At 38.5% G+C, this 22,242-nt stretch overlaps 1 protein-coding gene across 2 annotated transcripts in view; it reads left to right on the forward strand.

Annotated features, from left to right (window-relative positions):
* The first annotated feature begins 112 nt into the window (after positions 1-112).
* drg2 (developmentally regulated GTP binding protein 2) overlaps positions 113-22,242 on the forward strand; it is a 50,912-nt gene continuing 28,782 nt past the window's right edge. The window contains exons 1-5 of one of the 2 annotated variants that reach the window (XM_059979670.1): positions 113-447; positions 9,341-9,501; positions 13,900-13,989; positions 15,491-15,551; positions 18,297-18,387. In XM_059979670.1, the coding sequence (XP_059835653.1) occupies positions 384-447; positions 9,341-9,501; positions 13,900-13,989; positions 15,491-15,551; positions 18,297-18,387 (467 nt within the window). In that variant the 5' untranslated portion in view covers positions 113-383. The remainder of the gene's footprint in view (positions 448-9,340; positions 9,502-13,899; positions 13,990-15,490; positions 15,552-18,296; positions 18,388-22,242) is intronic. The other variant, XM_059979669.1, reaches the window with a different exon arrangement.

The raw sequence follows: 22,242 nt of genomic DNA on the forward strand, positions 1-22,242 counted from the left end.
AAACAAAAATGTGATGAAGCAATGTGAAATGGGATAACGCGCAAGTGGGCACTGCGACAGCAACACACACAAAATGCTGGTGGAGCACAGCAGGCCAGGCAGCATCGAGAGGGAGAAGCGCTGGCGACGAGACCCTTCGTCAGGACTGCCGCCTGGCCTGCTGCGTTCCACCAGCATTTTGCGTGTGTTGTTTCAATGTCCAGCGTCTGCAGATCTCCCCGCGACTGCGACAGCAGCAAGGAGCGGAACCAAAGACGCGCTCAGAGGAAGCCGGGATCTTTTTTCTCGGATGTAATCGAGCCGGGTTCCGGATCCGCTGTGGGAAGTTTCCAGAATTTGCGACAACTTTTGGTGAATTTGCTCCGGGATTCAAAGCTGCAACCATGGGGATCCTGGAGAAAATCTCGGAGATCGAGAAGGAAATCGCACGGACCCAGAAAAACAAAGGTTGGCGCCGTGGAAATAAAATAAACTTCATCCGTAGCCCGTAGACGCTATGGTACAATGAGTTCTTGCTCCCCTCCCCCATAGTCTGTGCAATGTGTCCATGAGCCCGTAGCCTGTACAAAGTGAACGTAGACTCCCACTACAGAATATGCCCATTGCACCCCCAGAATTTGTGCATTAACCCTGGGTTCATGCTCAATGTGCTCACGGGCCTTGCGCCACATATGATTAACCCTCTGCATCCTTAGCATGTGCTTATTAGCTTCATTTGATTCCTTAATCCCCTGTACTTTATAGAATGTGTTTATTATTTTCCATTTGCGCCTTATAAAACATAATAAATAAACCATTCCTTGTTTCCTACTTTTCCTTATTAGGTTGTTCATTAACTCTACACTCCCACCCCATGTTGATTTATTAATTTACCAAACCGTTTATCGAATGGATTGAATTTATTAACCCCAGCTACACACTATACGTTATCATTAAATCACCTTCACTCCATTCCTTGCTGTTTGTACACTGAAGCATTCATTAATATCTGCATGTACTTGTTAGATTTCATTTATTTACTGGCTTCACAATGTATAGATTTTTAAAATAAGCTCACATGCCATTCAGTGTACTTTTAACTATATCTCCCATGTGCATTCTATAAATTTTGTCCTCTGAGGAGGGTAGTGGTAGGTCTTGTTCTGGCTGGAGGTCTGTGACTAGTGTGCAGGGATCCATTTTGGAACCTCTTGTTTGTGATATGACGTGAATAAAAATGTAAGATTGGTGGATCAATGAGGTTGTGAATTAGTGGCGTTATGGTTAGCATAATGAGGGGTACCGTGGGATCTAGCTCATTTACAGCTATGGACTGAGAAATAGTAAGCAGAATTTAACTTGGCCAGATGTGAAGTTTTGCACTTTGGGAGATCAAATGTGAAGAGATGGTACATTGTTCATGGCAAAACCCTTCATAACCAGTTTTTTCCCCCAAGGTTGACGTGTCTAGTATCAGAGAGCATGGACTTAAGGTGACTTCTGAGGAGGTGTGTGGAGCAAGTTTTTTTCACAGAATGGTGGGTGACTGGAATATGCTTCCTAGGGTGGTGGGGGAGGCAAATTCAGTGGAGGGATGTTGGGGTCCAAACTTAGTTTCCTGAAAGTGTTATATAGATCCATAGGTTGGTGAAGAAGACATGTGGCATGTTTGCCTTTTATTAGTTGATGAATTGAGTTCAAGAGTCAGGAAGGTATTTTGCAAAATTAATTCGGTCACACCTGGGTATTGCATTCAGTCTTGTTGACCCAATTCAGAAAGGATGTCAAGGCTTTGGAGAGGGTATAGATGGGGTTTACCAGGATGCTGCCTGGAGTAGAGGGCGTGTTATAAGGTGAGATTAGATAAACTTGGGTTTTCTTTGGGCTGGCAGAGACTGAGTGAAGATCTGATAGAGCTTTATAAGATTATGAGAGGCATAGATAGGCAGTAACTTTTTCCTAGGGTTGAAATGTTTAATACCAGAGGACATACATTTAAGGTAAGTCAGGAAAATTCAAGGGCCATATGCAGAACAAGTTTTTGCACAGAGTGCTGGGTGCTTGTAATGGGGTGGAGGTGGAGACAAATAAAATACATTTAAGAGGCTCATAAATGGAAGGATATGGATATTGTGTAGCAAAAGAGATCTGTTCATTTCATTTCTAATTTGATTAGTTCAGCACAACATTGTGTGCCTTAGGGGCTGCTCCTGTAATGTACTGTTCTGTGTTCTAACCCTTTCTCGCTTCCTGTAGATTATATTCATTCCCACCGCATCAACCTATATGTTGTTTATTTGAACTCCCTAGATGGTTATTTTGTCCTCCTGCAGACCTCTTCACACCCTTGAAATTTTAAAGAAAAATTCCCCATGCAAGCTATAGAATGATCATCATTTCCTCACTACACACGCCAATAATTGCCAACACACACAAACTGCTGGAGGAACTCAGCAGGCCAGGCAGCATCTAGGAAAAGAGCAAACAGTCGATGTTTCGAATCGAGACCCTTCATCAGGATTGGACATTGTGTAGGACTCCAATAATTAGCTGTTTTCATCTTACCCATTGAGTTCATTGTCCTTCCCGAGCCTAGGCTTAGTAACCAATCCTCCCACATACAGATCTGTTCATCACTCTCGGGCATTTTGTACCACACTGAGAGACAAAATGCTGGAGGAACTCAGTAAGTCAGACAGCATTTATGGAGGGAAGCAAACGGTCGATGCTTTAGGCTGAGACAAGGATGCTACCTGGCTTGTTGATTCCCTCCAGCATTTTGAGCGCATTGTTCAAGATTTCCAGTATCTACAGAATCCCTAGTATGCACCACATTGACATTCATTTACAAACATCACACTCTAGTTTGTAATCCTCTCTCACTGCATCCTGCTAATTGTGTTCACTACACTTTCACCTCATTCATTTCACTGTTCCATTCAGGTTGAGATCAATGGGTTACATAACCTCGGCATTGTGTTTGGTGACGCTGTGGACTGTGTTCAGTAATACAGCTGACCACCAGTGGATTATGGGCACAACCTATTTCAGTTGCCTAGAATACCAGCTTCTTCACCCTGTTACGCAGGCAGTAATTTTCTACATTTCCCTTATAATGTGTGCTGAAAACTCAAAATAAGAGTATTGTATGAAGAACAATAATTAGATAAGAAATAAAAGCAAAGCCTGCTGGTATGATACCGAATTGGAAAATATTGGAAATACTCAGTGGGTCAGGACACATATGTGGCAAGAGAAACAGTCGATGTTTCACATTGAACCCAGTGAGATTTCCCTGTATTCTCTGTTTTAGATTTTCATTTGTTGGTATGGTGTTAGCATGCCTTTGTGTTAATACAAGGAAGTTGATGGACAGCAGGTTGCAGAGATCTAGGTTAAATGTGGAAGATGTGTGAAGTAAACATCCCTAGTTAATGGAGGAAAGAGCAAACTTGGAATTGTTAAGGACACTGTTTTACCACCCTGGAGAGATTTTAAAATAGATTATAACTTTTTAAAGAAATTGTTGATGGTATTTCAATCTCTGTCTTAATTTCATCAATATTCCAGTTTATTTTGTGCTCTGTGAAATATCAATTGAAAATTGAGCTTTTAACTTCATAATCCAAAGTACAAAATTAATTTATTATCAAGGTACATATATGTCACCATTTACAACCCTGAGATTCATTTTCTTGCCAGCATACTCAATAAATCCTTAATAGAACCGATGAAAGACCTCAACTTGGGCATTCAACCAGTGAGCAAAAGACAACAAACTGTGCAAATACAAAAAGAAATAGTAATAATGAGTAAATAAGCAATAAATATCAAGAACATGAGATGAAGTGTCCTTGAGAGTGAGGAATTTAAAGGTGCTGACTCTCCACCTCTGATCCTCTGATGAGGACTGGCTCATGGAGCTCGAGTTTTCTCCTCCTGAAGTCAATAATCTGCTCCTTGGTTTTGCTGACATTGAGTAAGAGGTTTTTGCTGTGGCACCCCTCAGCCAGACTTTCAATCTTTCTACAAACCCCATTTCCAGAAAAGTTGGGATATTTTCCAAAATGCAATAAAAACAAAAATCTGTGATATGTTAATTCACATGAACCTTTATTTAACTGACAAAAGTACAAAGAAAAGATTTTCAATAGTTTTACTGATCAACTTAATTGTATTTTGTAAATATACACAAATTTAGAATTTGATGGCTGCAACACACTCAACAGAAGTTGGGACAGAGTTAAAATAAGATTGAAAAGTGCACAGAGTATTCAAGTAACACCGGTTTGGAAGACTCAACATTAAGCAGGCTAATTGGTAGCAGGTGAGGTATCATGACTGGGTATAAAAGTAGCGTCTATAAAAGTAGCGTCCATCAAAGGCTCAGTCTCACCCCTTTGTGCCAAAATTCATGAGAGAATTGTTAGTCAGTTTAAAAGGAACATTTCCCAACGCAAGGTTGCAGAGAATTTAGGTCTTTCAACATCTGCAGTACATAATATTGTGAAAAGATTCAGAGAACTCAGAGACATCTCAGTGCGTAAAGGGCAAGGTCGGAAACCGCTGTTGAATGCGTGTGATCTTCGAGCCCTCAGGCGGCACTGCCTAAGAAACCGTCATGCTACTGTAACAATTATAGCCACCTGGGCTCAGGAGTACTTCGGAAAACCATTGTCACTTAAGTCCGTCACTGCATCCAGAAATGCAACTTGAAACTGTATTACACAAGGAGGAAGCCATACATCAACTCTATGCAGAAATGCCAGTGAGTTCTCTGGGCCCAAGCTCATCTCAGATGGACCAAAAGACTGTGGAACCGTGTGCTGTGGTCAGATGAGCCCACATGTCAGCTAGTTTTCGGAAAGAACGGGCATCGAGTTCTCCGTGCCAAAGATGAAAACGACCATCCTGATTGTTATCAGCGAAAGGTGCAAAAGCCAGCATCTGTGATGGTATGGGGGTGCATCAATGCCCACGGCATGGGTGAGTTGCATGTATATGAAGGTACCATTGACTCTGAGGCGTATATTAGGTTTTTAGAGAGATATATGTTACCATCAAGGCGATGTCTCTTCCCGGGACATCCATGCTTATTTCAGCAGGACAATGCCAGACCGCATTCTGCACGGGCTACAACAGCGTGGCTTTGTAGACACAGAGTGCGTGTGCTTGACTGGCCTGCTGCCAGTCCAGATCTATCTCCTATTGAAAATGTATGGCGCATCATGAAGAGGAGAATCAGACAACAGAGACAACGGACTGTTGAGCAGCTGAAGTCTTATATCAAGCAAGAATGGACAAAATTTCCAATTGCAAGTCTACTACAATTAGTATCCTCAGTTCCAAAACGATTAAAAAGTGTAATTAAAAGGAAAGGTGATATAAAACAATGGTAAACATGCCTCTGTCCCAACTTTTTTTGAGTATATTGCAGCCATCAAATTCTAAATTTGTGTATATTTATAAAATACAATTAAGTTGGTCAGTAAAACTATTGAAAATCTTTTCTTTGTACTTTTGTCAGTTAAATAAAGGTTCACGTGAATTAACATATCACAGATTTTTGTTTTTATTGCGTTTTGGAAAATATTCCAACTTTTCTGGAAATGGGGTTTGTATGTGCTGACTCGTCACCACCTTTGATTCAGCCATTGACAGTGGTGGTGTCAGCAAACTAGAATATGGCATTGGAGCTCTGCTGAGCTTCACAGTCATAGTGGCTACCCTGTGAGTAGAGCAAGGGGCTAAGTACACAGCCTCGTGTTACACCTGTGAGATCGGGCAGGAGATTTTGTTATCAATCTGAAGAGCCAGTGAGATAACATCTGCTGTGGATCTGTTCGAGAAGGCAAATTGGAGCAGAGCCAAGTCACTTCTCAGGCAGGAGTTGATATGCCTCAACACCAACAGTTCCCTGTGGATGTAAGTGCTACTGGACAGTGGACATTGATGCACATTACCACATTCTTTTTCGGCACTGATATAATTGAAGCAGGAGGTTAGAGGTCTCAGTGAACACTCCAGCCAGTTGATCAGCACAGGTTTTTCTTGCTTGCTTGTGGTAAGATGGCACACACTGTCGCAGCAGCCTCTCCGGGTCCAACCAAAAGAATAATTGTTCACCCTTTACATTTTTTTTACGATCTCAAGACACTACTGGATATTAAGAACATCAAATCCAGCAGGTCTACCCCACTAGCAAGTTGCTGGATATCGATGGAGCTGGGTTTGTGTACTGTGTTGTCAACTGGATGTGTTGGGTATCGTTGTGTGGAAGCGATGCGTGGGTCAACAAACAGTGCAAATAATTATCTTGGAGATCTTATTGTGATCACAAGACCCTGCTGGACATTGGTAATGTAGCAAACTGCAAGTCTAGCTCTGGTTCATAGGTGAGACTGACAGCAGGGGAACTTCATGGCTTCAGTTGTTGCACTCATGCCTGATGAGGCCACCCAGGAGAGGAGATTCCAGAGGCCGTGTGGGAGAGAGCAGAAGCCTCTGTGGCCATGCTGGAATCTGTGCTGGTTGGGGGCTTGCCTTCCCATTGTTGCTGCCCTCCAGTGTACGCTCAGTGGAAGAAAGCTGGATTGTCTTTGCGGCTGGAATAGCACGTGATGAAGAACTAACTGCGTGCTTGTTTGTGCAGATACATAGCTCTAGGACAACATCCCATGCACTACCAATATATAGGCCATGCCACTCAGGGACTTGGGCTATTTTTAATATGGTATGTTTTCCTGCTATTGTAACTATATATGCTTATATGTGTGCCCTGTGTGTGACTGCTGATACTGTGTTTTGTACCTTGGCCCCTGAGGAACTCTGTTTCGTTTGGTCGTATTCATGTGTGTGATTAATGACAATTAAACTTGAACTGAATTGGGAGTTCATTAACTTCTTGCCGTTTTCTGACGTCAGTTTGTTGCAGAAAGGTAATAACTTAAAGGTATTTTCAGTAGTGAAAATCCAAAATGTCATTAAACCGATTGAGTTTCTAATTGCAGTAAATTATAAAGTTAAAAGCACAATTTTAGATTTAATATTTTCAGTGTTCTACAAAGCAAATCAAAATAGTTGAAACATACAAGTGCTGTGGCCACATGCTCAGTCCACACTCTGGACTGACCTTGTGAGTTCACATTTCATTCCTGTTCATTTGGTGCCTCCAGAACAAATTGGTGCAGAACCTTGGGTGGACCTTGTCAGTTCACAGATAATTTAATGATGTGGTGTATAAATATATACACCATGTTATAAACATCTTTGTACAAGAGCAAAGATATATCTGTTTATTGATTTCTGCTTTTAGTAATGACATCATCTGATTTTTTTAAAATTGTAAACTCATGCTGGATCTGGAGGGAGCTAATTCTTCTGTGTAATTTGGGGTGATGGATGGTACCTACAAGTTCACCAGTAGGAGTAGTAGTTAGAACAATTTTAGAGCCAGAGTTAAGAGTTTTATACATGAAGCATGTTATCCTTGAGTGATTTGTTCTTCATTGCACACGGTTGCATTATCCTGGGTTTTGTGGTCATAGGACCACACACTGAAACAGGTCCTTTGGCCCAAAATGTCTGTGCTGACCATGAGGTCAAATGAAACTAACTCCAGATCCCTCTATTCCCTTCATGTTCATGTGCCTCTTAAATGGCAGTCTCAGATCTTCTTTCACTATCTTTTTTCTTCCAGTCAATGATCACTCTGTATATTAAAAAAAAACCTGTCCCTCTCTCACCATTGTTACGTATCCCGTAACTGGATAACTTACCAGCAAAGATAGAGAAGTCCATTGAAGTCTGATGTCACTATTTTCAAACGTTTTTATTTAAAAAGGGGTACAAAAGTAAGGTTAATACAAACATTCAGATAATGCACGTCATCAATACTCAATCTAAAACGGGGGTATAGTAATGTTCATCATTAAGAAGTAAACTTCGACTGTTGTCTAGGGGATAATATATTGTCCGTTGGAAATATAAAAGTCACTCAGAAGTCCTTCGGGGAATCGCTGGGTTTCACGTGTTTTAGAGGGATCGGTGAAAAACGGAAAAACTTGCCCGGGTCTTTATGAAGCCACTCTGTTAAATCAGGGGAGCGTTGTTTCCCCGTTGTTAGTTCGAAGTCCTTCTCAGTATTATCAGACACCCGCTCCCCAGGCAAAGGAGTTAGGAGTGCACGTGGCGTTGAGTGGCTTCCAGCTACGGGAGCACTGAGCGAGGGTGTCCTTCGGGTGCGTTGCTGGGGTACTGCCTCCTGCAGTCCCCTTTTATCTTGACTTGCAGAGTTGTAGATGTCCATCAAAGTAGGGTGAAGCAATCTCCACCCCCACATTGCCCGAGGGTGTCCATGTCCATAGTAGCTGTCATGTAGCAGGGACATGCACGTCACACAGGTGCCTCTAAGAACAATGGCCAAAACCGTTGCATTGTCTCTCACTTCCAAGACCCGAATTAATAGCGAACTTGTGATTCTCCGGAAGGAGGGGGCTGCTCCCGCTCCTTCGGCCCCTCAGAGCTGTGGTACCTTCATAACATCACTATCTTTTTTCTTCCAGTCAATGATCACTCTGTATATTAAAAAAAAACTGTCCCTCTCTCACCATAAAGCTATGCCCTCTGGTATTTGACATTTCTACCCTGGGAAAGAGACTCTTGTTTATCTACTCTATCCATGCCACCTCTAATTTTATAAACTCTTATTAGACCTCCCCTAAGCCTCTGATACTGTAATCCAAATCTGTCCAACCAGTAGTCTAATCCAGGTGGCTTCCTGGTGAAATTGCTCTGCAACCTCTTCAAAGCTTTCACATCATCTCTGATGGAGTGACCAGACTAAGGCAATACTCCAAACAAAATATTATGCAGCTGCAACATGGCTTCCTAACTTTTATACACAACACACTGACTGATGAAGGCAAGTATGCCATCTGTCTTCTTGACCACCTTATTCAACTTGTGTTGCCAACTTTCAGGGAGTTATGGACCTGGACCCTAAGATCACTGTTACTCAGTGCCACGAAGCATCCTCCAATTTACTGTGCATATTTCCCTTACATTTTACCTCCAAAAGTGCGACACTCCACACTTGCCCAGATGAAATTCTATTTGTAGTTTCTTCACCCATATCTGCAACTGATCTAGATCCTGCACTTGACAACCTTTTCCACTACCCACAACTTTACCAATTTTTGTATCATCTGTAAACTTACTAATAAGCCCATCTTTTTTTAAATCCAAGCCAATTATATATATCACAAAGAATGGTTTCATAGAATACGGGAATAAATATGCTGAATAGATCTGAAGTCAACATTACTGGGAGATTGACTATAATATGATTGATATTTTACAGCCACTGAGTATCATTTGGGCTTGTTAAAAGCCAAACTTGCTAAGTACAGAGCACATTTGTTAGAACCCCCAAAATCAGCTGGATCAAAAGGTGAAGGCTTCGATGTGATGAAATCAGGAGATGCCAGGGTAGCTTTGATTGGATTCCCTTCTGTGGGTAAGGTAAGAATAAGTTTATTCTGTACATCTTTTACACTTCCCAACAGTGTTGTGTGTTGGACTAACATAGTTGGTGGGACAAATTGGAGGAGATGCTGTAAATGGACATTCAGCATTTTAACTGTGTAAGCCTTGTTTCCTTTAGAGACCACTCAATGAATGCTAACACCCAAAACATTAATATGTGGTATTGTGCACTTCCTGCTTTGGCCTTACTTTTTCTCCCTCTTGAGTAAATAGAGTTAGACTTTTATCTCCTGCACGTAATCCACCACCATGTTAAAGGCCGAAAAAGTACAACAGGAATCATGACCACAACAATACAAAAGCCCTTGAACCATTCTCTGTAATATGGAAGTTTTACTGAGCTGTACAAGGACTTTAAACCCCTCCACCCTCATCAAAGTTTTGAACAGAATTCGTTTGCATTCATTGTAGTGTTAAAAGTGCAATACCATTCAAATGCAGATTTATTTTTCTGGTTACAATTTCTAATTGCTATCAGAGCATAAAATCTTCGTTGTAAGTGGTTGTATGAAATGATGTACACACTTGTGAAATTGTTGTTATAGTCAGTACTTGTTTTCTGTAGATCCAAAGTTTGTGATCTTCATGTCGAGTGCTTGTGCTTTTATTATCAGTGCATCAATCATATGAATTAAATGGAATAAAATATTTCCAGCTATTTCTTACGGTTCAGATGGGCCTTAAAGAACATCACTCATTAGTATTTAAAGCATTTTGAAAATAACCCCTTCAATGCTTTGAAACATTTGATAAGATGCTACATAAATATAGCATAGCTGAGAAATGGGTTGATCCAAGGTGATTGTTGCTTGTATGGAGCAATCAACGCAAGAAACATGAGCAAACCAGAAGCATGATGTCATGTATCACTACAGCACAGAAACAGGCCCTTTGACCCCTCTGGTCCATGCTGAACGGATACTCTGCCTAGTCCCATTGACCCACACCTAGACCAGAGCTCTCCATGCACCTTCCATCTGTATTCTTACCAAACTTCTCTTAAATGTTGTAGTCAAAGCAGCTTTCGCCACTTCAGCAGGCAACTCGTTGCACACTTGCACCACCCTCTGAATGAAGAGTTCTTCCTCAGGTTCCCCTGAACTATTTTACCTTTCACCCTTAAGCTATGACCTCTAGTTCTAGTCTCACCTAACAGTAGTGGAAAAACCTTGCTTGTGTTTAACCTGTTTACCCCTTATAACTTTATATACTCCTAATCAAATCTCTCTTCATCTTTCTATGCTCCAGTGAATAAAGTCCTAACCTACTCAGATCCTTTCGTCCCATCAACATCCTTGTAAATTTTCTCAATATTCTTTCAATCTTATTGATATCTTATTGATATGACCAGGACTGAACACAATGCTCTAAATTTGGAGTTGCCATGTCTTCTGCAACTTCAATATAACATACTAACTCCTGTTCTCAATATTCTGATTTGTGAGGCCAATGTGCCAAAAGCTCTACAACCCTATCTACTTGTGATGCCACTTTCAACAGATTGTGGATCTGTGTTCCCAGATCGCTCTGATCCTCAGTGCCCTTCCATTCACTGTGTAAGTCCTATACTGGTTTGTTCCCGAAAATGCAGTTCCTCATACGTCAGCATTAAACTCCATCTGCCATTATTCAGCTTATTTTTCTAGCTGGTCCTGATATTCTGCAAGCTGAGATAGTCTTCCTCATTGTCCACTATGTCCTCAATCTCAGTGTCAACCATAAGTTTGCTGATCCAGTTTACCACATTATCATCCAAATTATTGATATAAGATGACAAATAGCAATGGACCCGGCACTGCTCCCTGCAGCACACCACCAGTCAGAGATGCAACCATCTGCCATCACCCTCTGGCTTCTCCCGCGAAACCAATGCCGAATTAGTTTACTATTTCACTTTGAATGCTAAGCGACTGAACCTTCTGGACTAGCTCTCATGCAGAACTTTGTTAATGGCCTTGCTAAGTCCATGTAGACAACATCTTCTGCCTTTCCTTCATCATCTTTTCCAGTAACCCCCTCGGAAATCTGCATGATTGGTTAGGCATCACTCATAAAGCCATGTTGACTATCCAAAATCAGACCATCTATCTAAATACTTATATATCCTGTCTCTTAGAGTACCTTCCATTAATCTACCCACTATTGATATCAGGCTCACCAGTCTATAACATCCCAGTTTATTCTTAGAACATTTTTGAACAACAGACTAACATTATCTGTGCTCCAAATCTCTGGCACCTCACCTGTGCCTAAGGATGTTCTAAATACCTCTGCTAGGGTCCCTGCAGTTTCTGAACTAGCCTCTCACAAGGTATGAAGGACTTCTCGCCAGGCCCTGGCTACTTATTTTAATTTACTCAAGACAACAAGCATCTCCTCTTCTGTTACCCGGATATGGTCCATGATCCCACTACTATTGTGCCTCTAATAAAAGTTCTGTAGACTCTGTATCCATCTCCTGAGTAAATACAAATGCAAAAAATCCATTTAAGATCTCCCCCATCTCTTTAGGCTCCAAGCTTAGATGACCACGCTGATTTACAAATGGACCAATTTTGTCCCTTGCTATCTATTTAATCTTAATGTATCTATAGAAACCCTTGGGATTCTCCTTCACCTTGTCTGCCACTGCAACCCTATGCCTTCTTTTAGCCCTCCTGGTTTCCCTCTTGAGTGTTCTTTTTTGTCTCTTATCCTCCTCAAGTACCTTATTTCTTCATTGCTGCCTACAGCTCCTGTGTACTACAGGTACTTCTTAACTGGGGCCTCAGTATCCATCAAAAACCAAGTTTCTCTAAACTTGTTACCCTTGCCTTTTATTTTAACAGGAACATAGAAATTCTGTACTCTCGATGTTTCACCTTTCAAGGCCTCCCACTTATCAAGCATCCCTTTGCCAGAAAACAATCTATCCCAATCCACACTTGCTGGATTCTTTCTGATGCTATCAAAATTAGCCTTCAATTTAGAATCTCAACCCAAGGACCCAGTTCTAGCCTCTCCCTAGTTATCTTGAAATAATTGGAATTATGATCACTAGATCTAAAGTGTTGTCACCTTTCTTACGATGCTTACTAGTTCTGGTATTGTGGTTTATCTAATTGGAACCTCTATATATTGATTAAGGAAACTGTCCTGAACACATTTGACAAGTCCTATTTCATCCAGTCCTTTTATAGCATGGAAATCCCAGTCAATATGTGGAAAGTTAAAATCACTTACTATCACAACTTTATTTTTCTTGCAACTAGCTGCTATTTCTCTATAAGTTTGCTTCTCTAAATCCCACTGACAATTACAAGGTCTTTAATATAATCCCATCAGCATGGTCATCCCTTTCTTATTCCTCAGTTCCACCCATAAAGTCTCAGTAGTAGAGCCCTCCTGCTGTCCTGTCTGAGCTCTGGCATGACACTTTCCCTGACATGTAATGCTGCCCCCTCCCTTTAATATCCCTTTATCATGTCTAGAACAATGGAAGACTGGAACATTGAGCTGTCATTTCTACCTCTCCTGCAACCAAGACTCACTAATGGCTGCAGTATCATAATTCCATATGCTGATCAATACTCCTTGCATTCAAATAACCAGAGTTCAGAATATTAGTCCCACTTCACTCAACCTTTCTGTTTCTATCTTTGTATGAATGCTTAACATCTACTTTCCCCACAACCACTCCATTAGCTGCCCTGCCACTTTTAATTCCCATTACCCTTGCAACTCTAGTTGAAACCACCTAGAGCAGTACTAGCAAACCTTTCTGTAGGAATAGTGGTCTCCCTCCAGTTCAGGTTCAAACTGTCCTGTTTGTGCAAATCTCACCTTTTCTAAAAGAGAACCCAGTGATCCAAAATTTGAAGCCCTCCTTCCTGTACAATCTCCTTAGCCACGTATTAAATTGTATTATCTTCCTGTCTTTAGCCTCACTAGCACGTGGCACAGGGAGCAATCATAGATCACCACCTTGGAGGTCCTGTCCTTTAATTTAACACATAACTCTCTGAACTCACTTTGCAAGACCTAATCACCCTTTTTGCCTATGTCATTGGAACCAATGTGGACCATGATATCTGTCTTTTCACACTGCCCCTTAAAAATGCTTCTGTGATCTCAAGCTCCGCAGAAAATTCCAAGTGACCCCACTTGCTTTTTAAATATGGTGGTAAAATCCACAAGCAGTGGCTTCCATAATCACAAGTTCTGCAAGAAAAAAAAACACTATGCTTTTGTGCACAAAAATTATTCTCAGTAGTTCTGAAAATTAACCTTAAAGTGCAGCTTTTTAGTGAGCATCAGTGTACGGCTTTGTACCTTCATTGTATTGAATTGTCACTCCCTGTTTTTTCTAAGTTAAGCTACATATTTATCTTTCAGTCAACGTTTTTGAGTTTGATGACTTCCACTGCAAGTGAAGCAGCTTCATATGAATTTACAACCCTTACCTGCATTCCTGGTGTCATAGAGGTGAGATATTTGCATTAAAAACATTTAAAAATTGTAGGTGCTGGAAATCTGAATTGTAATCAAAATTCCATAACTATCTTGATAGCTGAAGCATCTGTGGAAAGAGAAATGGAATTAACATTTCAGTTCAATGATCTTTCAAAAGGACTGTTCCCTTCATAGATGCTGGCTGACTTGCTGAGCGTTTCCAGGGTTTAATGTTTTTATTTGAGAATACTTGTTTTACATTTCATTATTGGGATTTTTGCAAGATTAAATAATGCTGTATTTTCAAGTGTACCTTCTGATGGGGATGCTAGTGGACTACATTTGATATGGTCTACCCTTGACAGAAGAATGTACACCATTCTCTTCAATTGAATTCCAACCAGTTTAGGTTTTTAAATCAGTGTTCATCCCTAAAACAACCAGACTGCAGTTGTTGTCTGTTAATATTCACCTTCAGGTCCTTATTCCTATATTCTCTTGCTATTTTTATTGACTCCTCTTTCTGCTGTACAACAGTAACTGAACTAGTTTGTACCAATCTCAGTATCAGTGAAATGAAAAGTAGTTCCTTTCATTTGTCAACAATCTTTTCCTCATTTCTTCTAAATGTGAATGCTTGCCCAGTGTCTGCAGCACCCCTGGTTTATTTGCAAGGCTAGAAGTTTTTCAGAGGCAAATCAGAAACAGAATTTGAAGGAATTGTGGTAATATGCCAAGTTCCTGTTAAATAGATCAAGTTCTGGAAATAATGTTGATGGGATATTGCTCTATTTCTGTGCAGTGTATGATAACTTCCAAATTCTAACATCAGACAACCTTTGCTCCCAACTCTTGTGAAGAGGAAAGTCAGCACTATTTTTTGGAAGTTGGAAAGAATTTTCCATTGCAAATGCAGAAGTAAATGTAAAAATCCAGCTGTTACGGTCTGTGGCTCTGCTGCTCTGTAAGCTGTGATTATTATAACTCCACGTGCTTCGCAGCTGAGCCTCTTTATGTGTACTTCCTTAGAGACATGGTACTGAAGCAAGTGCGACAATGTGAACTTGTATGTATGCAAACTGTTTGCAGGAAAATATTACTGCTTTTTTTATTTTAGTGTATGTACTCTTTAATGACCTTGTAGTTATTGACAAGTAACTTATTTGGGACTGAAAATTAACTTTATGCAAACATTCTGTTTCTCATGGAAGTTTAAAATAGCAACATCTAAATGAAATGTATTGTTCTTTAACTGGCAAGAGAAAAATAATCAGAAAATTAAATCACCATTAATGGTTATATACTTCTGCACAAACAGTTGAGCATGATGGTAGGGAGCCTGAAGCCAGATCTTGTATATTGCATGTTGGCTGCTGCTGCTCCTAGTTTGTGACTTTGGAAATCACAAGAGATAGATTAAATGACACAAATATGTTTTGTTCCTGTGTGCTTCAGATTGAAGCTATAATGAGCAGATATTTTTTGCTTAAAACAGGAATAAAATTACTTAAACATGTTTCTTTTTGTAATCCAGCATAAAGGTGCTAATATTCAGCTTTTGGATCTGCCTGGTATCATTGAAGGAGCAGCACAAGGTTTGTACGTGACATTGTAGCTTTGGAATACATTTAATAATTCATTCATAAAGGTTTTACTGTTGGGCTGTTGTCATAAAATGTTTATTCAGTGTTCTGATCATAATTTTACAATTTGGCTTTGGAGGAAAGAAACTAGGAAAGTTGAAATGAAAAATTTGGTATTGAAGAATGGTCCTCCACACTGAATGTGCCACTAGCCAAGGTATCCCAGTGCATTTGCAACAGTGGCAGCCATCTAATAGTGGGGAAAATTGTCCTGTTTGCAGAAAGTAAGACAAATCCAATGCCCATTCAGTCTTCTCTAAATCATTAGGAAATTAATGGAAGGTGATTTCAACAGTACTATTCAACACCACTTTCTCACCAGTAACTTGCTCATCAGTTAGTGTTTTGTCAAGATCACTTAGCTGAATTTCAGAGATGAGGTGAAAGTGAATGCGATAGTTATCATTTGAGTGTAGCATCACAGAGCCCTGGTAGAACAGAAGTCAGTAAGTGTCAGTGGGTAAAAGCATTCCAGTAATTGGAGTGATATCTTGCACAAAGGAAGCTTGCTGTGATTATTGGCAGTAAAGAATCCTAGCCCTAGATATTGCTGCAGAAGTTCCTCAGGATATTATCCTAGGCTCAATCATCCTCAAATGCTTCATCATTGACCTTATTCTTCTATTACATTCCTTTCATCATCAAATCAGAAGTAATGATCTTTGATGATTGTGCAATGTTCAGTTCCATTCACTGCCTTCAGTGAATGAAGCAGAATGTCTGCAGGCAGCAAAACATAAACAACGTTGAGGTATGGGCTGATTAGTGGCAAGTAACATTCGTGCAACAAACACAGTAAGGAACTTGACATCCCCCCCCCAATGCATGTATACCTGTGGACAGCCGAGTGGAATAGGAGTTGTGGGGGCAAAGGTACAATAAATCAGTACAGCATGGTTGGAGCAGGTTGAGGTCAGAGAGGGGCTTTTCAGACAGTGAGAGAATAAGGTCGGACACAAGACACTGCAGATATTGGAATATGAAGTTACAAAAATCTACTGGAGGAACTCGGTAGATCGAACAACATCTGTGGGAGGAAAGGAATCGTCAACATTTGAGACTCTGCACCTGGACTAAAGGTGAAGAGGGGGGATAAACAATATAAAGTAGAGAGGGGGACTGTTGAGACAGTGGAAAACAGGCAGGCAGATTAAAAGCAATCCATCCTTGTGGGTTGAATACTTTAAAAAGATTTTGAAATAAATGATGGCATTAGAAAGTGTCTAAAACTGGAGGGCAGAAATTTAGAAGGAGTAGAAGATTTAGAGATGATCTGAGGGAAGATTTTTTTTCACCCAAAGGATGGTTGCAATCTGGAATATATTATCTGAAGGGGTGGTGGAGGCAGAGTTTCTCAACATTTAAGAGTTTTCTGGACAAGTGTATGAATCACCAGTACAGAGAGTGCTGTGGGGAAATGGGATTAGTTTAGATAGTACTGGACAGTTGATATTGGTATTGATCCATTGTTGTCACATGTACCAAGACGCAATGAAAAGCTTGCCTTGTGTTCTATTCATGCAAATCAAATCATTAGATTGTGCATTGAGGTAGAACAAGGTAAAACAGTATCCGTGCAGAGTCAGCGAGAGTAGAATAATTGTAAGAGAGGTAATGAGTGGATCTGCAGGAAGCAGCTTGCAATAAGTTACCAGTCTCTGGCGCCATCCTGTGTTCTGTGAGTGTGGACATGGTGGGCCAAAGAGCCTATTTCTGTCCTGAATGATTCTGTGACTAAAAGTACAAGAACATAAGGATATAGGAGCAGGAATAGGTCACCATTCAATATGAACATGTCTGATCAACTCCAAGTCTCAGCTCTTCTTCTTCTGTGCCAAATTCCCTTGTTTTTTCAAAAAATTATCTGTCCCCACTTTAAATACTTCTCTAAAGAGAACTTTTAGCCACCTACCCATGATAATCGGTGGTACTTGATTAGATTCCCTTCATCCCCATCAAGGCTCTTCAGGTGCCTGGATGAATACATCTCCATCAAGCCTCACAAAACTTGACAAAGCAGTATATTTGATTGACACCATCAGTTTTTTTTCCATCAGCTGTGCACCGTGGCTACAGAGTATGCCATCCAAAAAACACTGCAGTTACTCATCTAGGCTACTGACAGCACTTCTTCAACCCACTATCTCTACCACAAAGAAGGACGACACAGCAGATGCATAGAAACGCCACTGCCCTTCACATTGCTCACCATACTTGTGTGGGGAAAATGTCACTAGCCCTTCATTGCTGCTGGGTCTAAATTCAGAAAGTCTGCAGCAGTTGAAGGACATGATCAACTGCTATCTTCTCATAGACGCTTATGGATAGCAATAAATGCTCACTTTGCCCTCAACCCTTAGATCTCAAAATGTGATATATATTTTAAATTATTCACAATGGCATTTTTCATGACATTTGTCCAGTTGGATCTTCTGTTGACCTTTTTGGAAATAGTGTGGAAATTGGTATATTTCTTATACTGTGGGTTATTTTGAGGTGATGAAGGGACAGTTTAAATATATGCCAATTTGTTTTCTGTGCTCTTCAGACTCTCCTTAAAGCTCATTCTTCCAAACATACCCACATTTGCCTACCAATAAAGCAATTCATGAAATTCATGAGTGATTATTTTTGGCAGTTTATATTGGGAATTTTACCTAAATTTGTTGACTGCTAATATATATTTTAAATCTACAGGAAAAGGACGTGGTCGCCAGGTGATTGCAGTTGCTAGGACTGCAGATGTTGTAATAATGATGCTGGATGCAACAAAGGGTGATATCCAAAGGTATGTCAACATGCAAGTGTTTAAAAATGTCCATAATCAGTTATTCTCAGTTTTTCTAAATTTAGAAATAAAAGTATGTTGTTATGTTAAAAGATAGCTTAATGGTTCAGGTATTTATTCAATTTCTAAGTTCAAAGTAAAGTTATTGTCAAGATATGAATAAGACACTATATGTTATTTTGAGGTTCATTTTCTTGCGGACATTTATAGGAAAATAAAGAAATACAATCGAGTTAATAAAAAGCTATACATATGTATATGCCGTATACTGTATAAACATCCAATGTGCAAAAGAGGACAAATCGTGCAAATAATAAATTAAAAAGTAAATAAATAATACTGAGAACATGAGTTGTAGAGTCTTGAAGTGAGTCTGTAGGTTGTGGAGTCAGTTCGGTGTTGAGGTGAGTAAAGTTCTTTTCTTTTTCAATCTTTTTATTGATTTTCACATGTACACAAAAAAAAATAACATAATAATGAGTAAATTATGAATACAATAGACTTGAAATCACATTGATAATAAGATAACAATATCCTATTAAACATCAACAGAAGAAAATACCTTAATCAATCAAGTCCATATGATTATATATGAAAAAAAAACAAAAATAACCATTAAAAAAGAAAAAAAAAATTGAAAATATGTGAAAAAAAGTATATATTAAGAAAAATAAAACTCTAAAACTAAACTAACATGGGCAATAATAATAGTTTACAAGTATATGATAGTGTCAACAAACTCCAGAACTCCATACCTGAACATTAATAAGCAGAAAGAAGGTCTGGAAAAGGCCAAATTAATTCATATGAAAATGTCGAATAAACGGTCTCCAAGTTTCTTCAAATTTAATTGATGAGTCAAAAATAGTGCTTCTAATTTTTTCCAGGCTCAGATAAGAAATAGTTTGAGAAAGCCACTGAAACGTGGTAGGAGGATTTACTTCTTTCCAATTTTGTAATATAGACCTTCTGGCCATTAATGTTACAAAAGCAATCATTCGTCTGATTGAAGGGGAAAACTGATTACCATCTTCATTTGGTATGCCAAAAATTGCAGTAATAAAATGAGGTTGTAAATCTATATTCCAAATTGAGGAAATAGTAGTAAATATGTCCTTCCAGTAATTAAGTAAAGTGGGACATGACCAGAACATATGGGTCAATGAGGCCACTTCTGAATGACATCTGTCACATTGAGGGTTAATATGAGAATAGAATCGAGCAAGTTTATCTTTAGACATATGAGCTCTATGTACAATTTTAAATTGTATTAAAGCATGTTTAGCACATATAGAAGAAGAATTAACCATTTGCAAAATTTTTTCCCATTTATCTGTTGATATATTATATCGAAGTTCTTTTTCCCATTCTTGTTTAATTCTAACTGATATTTCTGGTTGTATCTTCATAATCATATTATAAATAAAAGCTACTAATCCCTTCTGACAAGGATTTAAGGTAAAAATCAAATCTGTAAAGTCCACCAAAGTTGAATTAGGAAAAGATGGTAAAACTTCATGTAAGAAATTTCTAATTTGTAAATATCTGAAAAAATTAGATTTAGGTAATTCAAATTTGTTGGAAAGTTGATCAAATGACATCAAAGTATCTTCAAAAAAGAGATCACGAAAACATTTTATACCTTTCCTTTTCCATATGTTAAAAGCTTGATCTGTCCAAGAGGGTTTGAAAAAGAAATTAAGTAAGATAGGGCTATCAAGAACAAAGTTTTTCAAATTAAAAAACTTACGAAATTGAAACCAAATTCGTAATGTATGTTTAATAACAGGATTAGATATTTGTTTATTAAATTTAACTAAATCCGCAGGAAGACAAGAACCAAGAACAGAGAATAGAGAATATCCCTTTACCTCATTACATTCCAAATTTACCCACTGTGGGCACAGTGGTGAATCCAAATCTAGTTTCCAATACATTAAATTACGAATATTATTTGCCCAATAATAAAATCTAAAATTGGGTAAAGCTAAACCACCATCTTTTTTTGATTTTTGTAATTGCTTTTTACTTAACCTGGGGTTTTTATTTTGCCACACAAATGAGGAAATTTTTGAATCAATGTTATCAAAAAAAGATTTAGAAATAAAAACTGGTAGGGCTTGAAATAAGTATAAAAATTTCGGTAAAATCATCATTTTAATAGCATTAATCCGACCAATTAATGATAAAAACAAAGGAGACCATCTTGTAGTAAGTTGATGAATTTGATGAAGCATAGGTAAAAAATTCAGTCTGAATAAATCTTTATATTTCTTGGTAATTTTTATACCTAAATAGGTAAAGTTATCAGTAACAACTTTAAATGGTATCCTATCACTCAATAAAGTTTGTGCATTTAAAGGAAATAATTCACTCTTATCTAAATTTAGTTTATAACCAGAAAAAGTACCAAATTGAACCAACAAGGATAAAATAGCGGGAATAGACCTATCAGGGTCAGAAATATATAACAGCAAATCATCAGCATAAAGTGATAATTTGTATAACTTCTCATTACGGGTAATACCAAAAATATTAGGAGATTCACGAATAACAATAGCTAAAGGTTCTAATGCAATATTAAATAATAAAGGACTTAAGGGACAGCCTTGTCTCGTACCACGAGATAATTGAAAAAAAGAGGATCTATAGTTATTTGTAAAAACAGAAGCAACAGGTTTATGATATATTAATTTAATCCATGATATAAAGTTAGGACTAAAATTAAAATTTCTCAATGTATTAAATAAATATATCCATTCAACTCTATCAAAAGCTTTTTCAGCATCTAATGAAATAACACATTCTGGGCTTGTGGGTGGTGAAGTATGAATTATATTAATCAATTTCTAACATTAAAAAAGGAATACCGATTCCTCATAAAACCAGTTTGATCTTCTGAAATTATCTGAGATAGTACTTTTTCTAATCTAATAGCTAAAATTTTTGTAAGAATCTTAGAATCTACATTTAATAGTGATATAGGGCGATAAGATGTACATAAAGTAGGATCTTTATCTTTTTTAAGAATTAGAGAAATATTAGCTTCATAAAAAGATTGAGGTAATCTCTTCTTAGCAAACGCATCATTAAAAATTTCACATAACCAAGGAGAGAGCAAAGAAGAAAAAGTTTTAAAAAATTCTACTATATAACCATCAGGACTAGGAGCTTTCCCTGAATTCATTGATGAGATAGCCTCTCCTATTTCCACCATAGAAATAGGAGCATCTAACAGGCCATGGTCTTCATCAATCAGTTTAGGAATATTCAAATTGTTAAAAAAATTATCTATCATGGACTGGTCACCATCAAATTCTGAATGATATAAAGATTTATAAAAATCTTGAAAGGCATTATTAATTTCTTTATGATCAGTAGTTAAATTACCGTCTTGTTTGCGAATTTTAATAATTTGTCGCTTAGTCGAGATAGCCTTTAATTGATTAGCTAACAGTTTACCAGTATGATCACTATGAATATAAAATTGAGCCCTGGTCCTAATTAATTGATTTTCAATTGAAGAAGATAATTATGTTCCATTTGAAGCTCAACTCTCTTCTTATAAAGTTCTTTGGTAGGAGTCACGGAATAAATCTTATCAATTTCCTTGATTTTATCCACTAGTAAAGCAATATCTAAATATCTTTGTTTTCTTTTACCAGCAGAATATGAGATAATTTGTCCACGAATAAAAGCCTTAAAAGAGTCCCAAAGTATTCCTCTGTCGATTTCTTCAGTACAGTTTGTTGAGAAGAACAAGTCAATTTGCTGTTTTATATAAGTAATAAATTCTGGGTCTTGAAGCAAAGTAGTGTTAAGCCTCCAAGATCTGATATTATTGGAATAGTCCGA

The sequence above is a fragment of the Hypanus sabinus genome, chromosome 9 (genome assembly GCF_030144855.1).
Source record: "Hypanus sabinus isolate sHypSab1 chromosome 9, sHypSab1.hap1, whole genome shotgun sequence".
Classification (NCBI taxonomy): domain Eukaryota; kingdom Metazoa; phylum Chordata; class Chondrichthyes; order Myliobatiformes; family Dasyatidae; genus Hypanus; species Hypanus sabinus.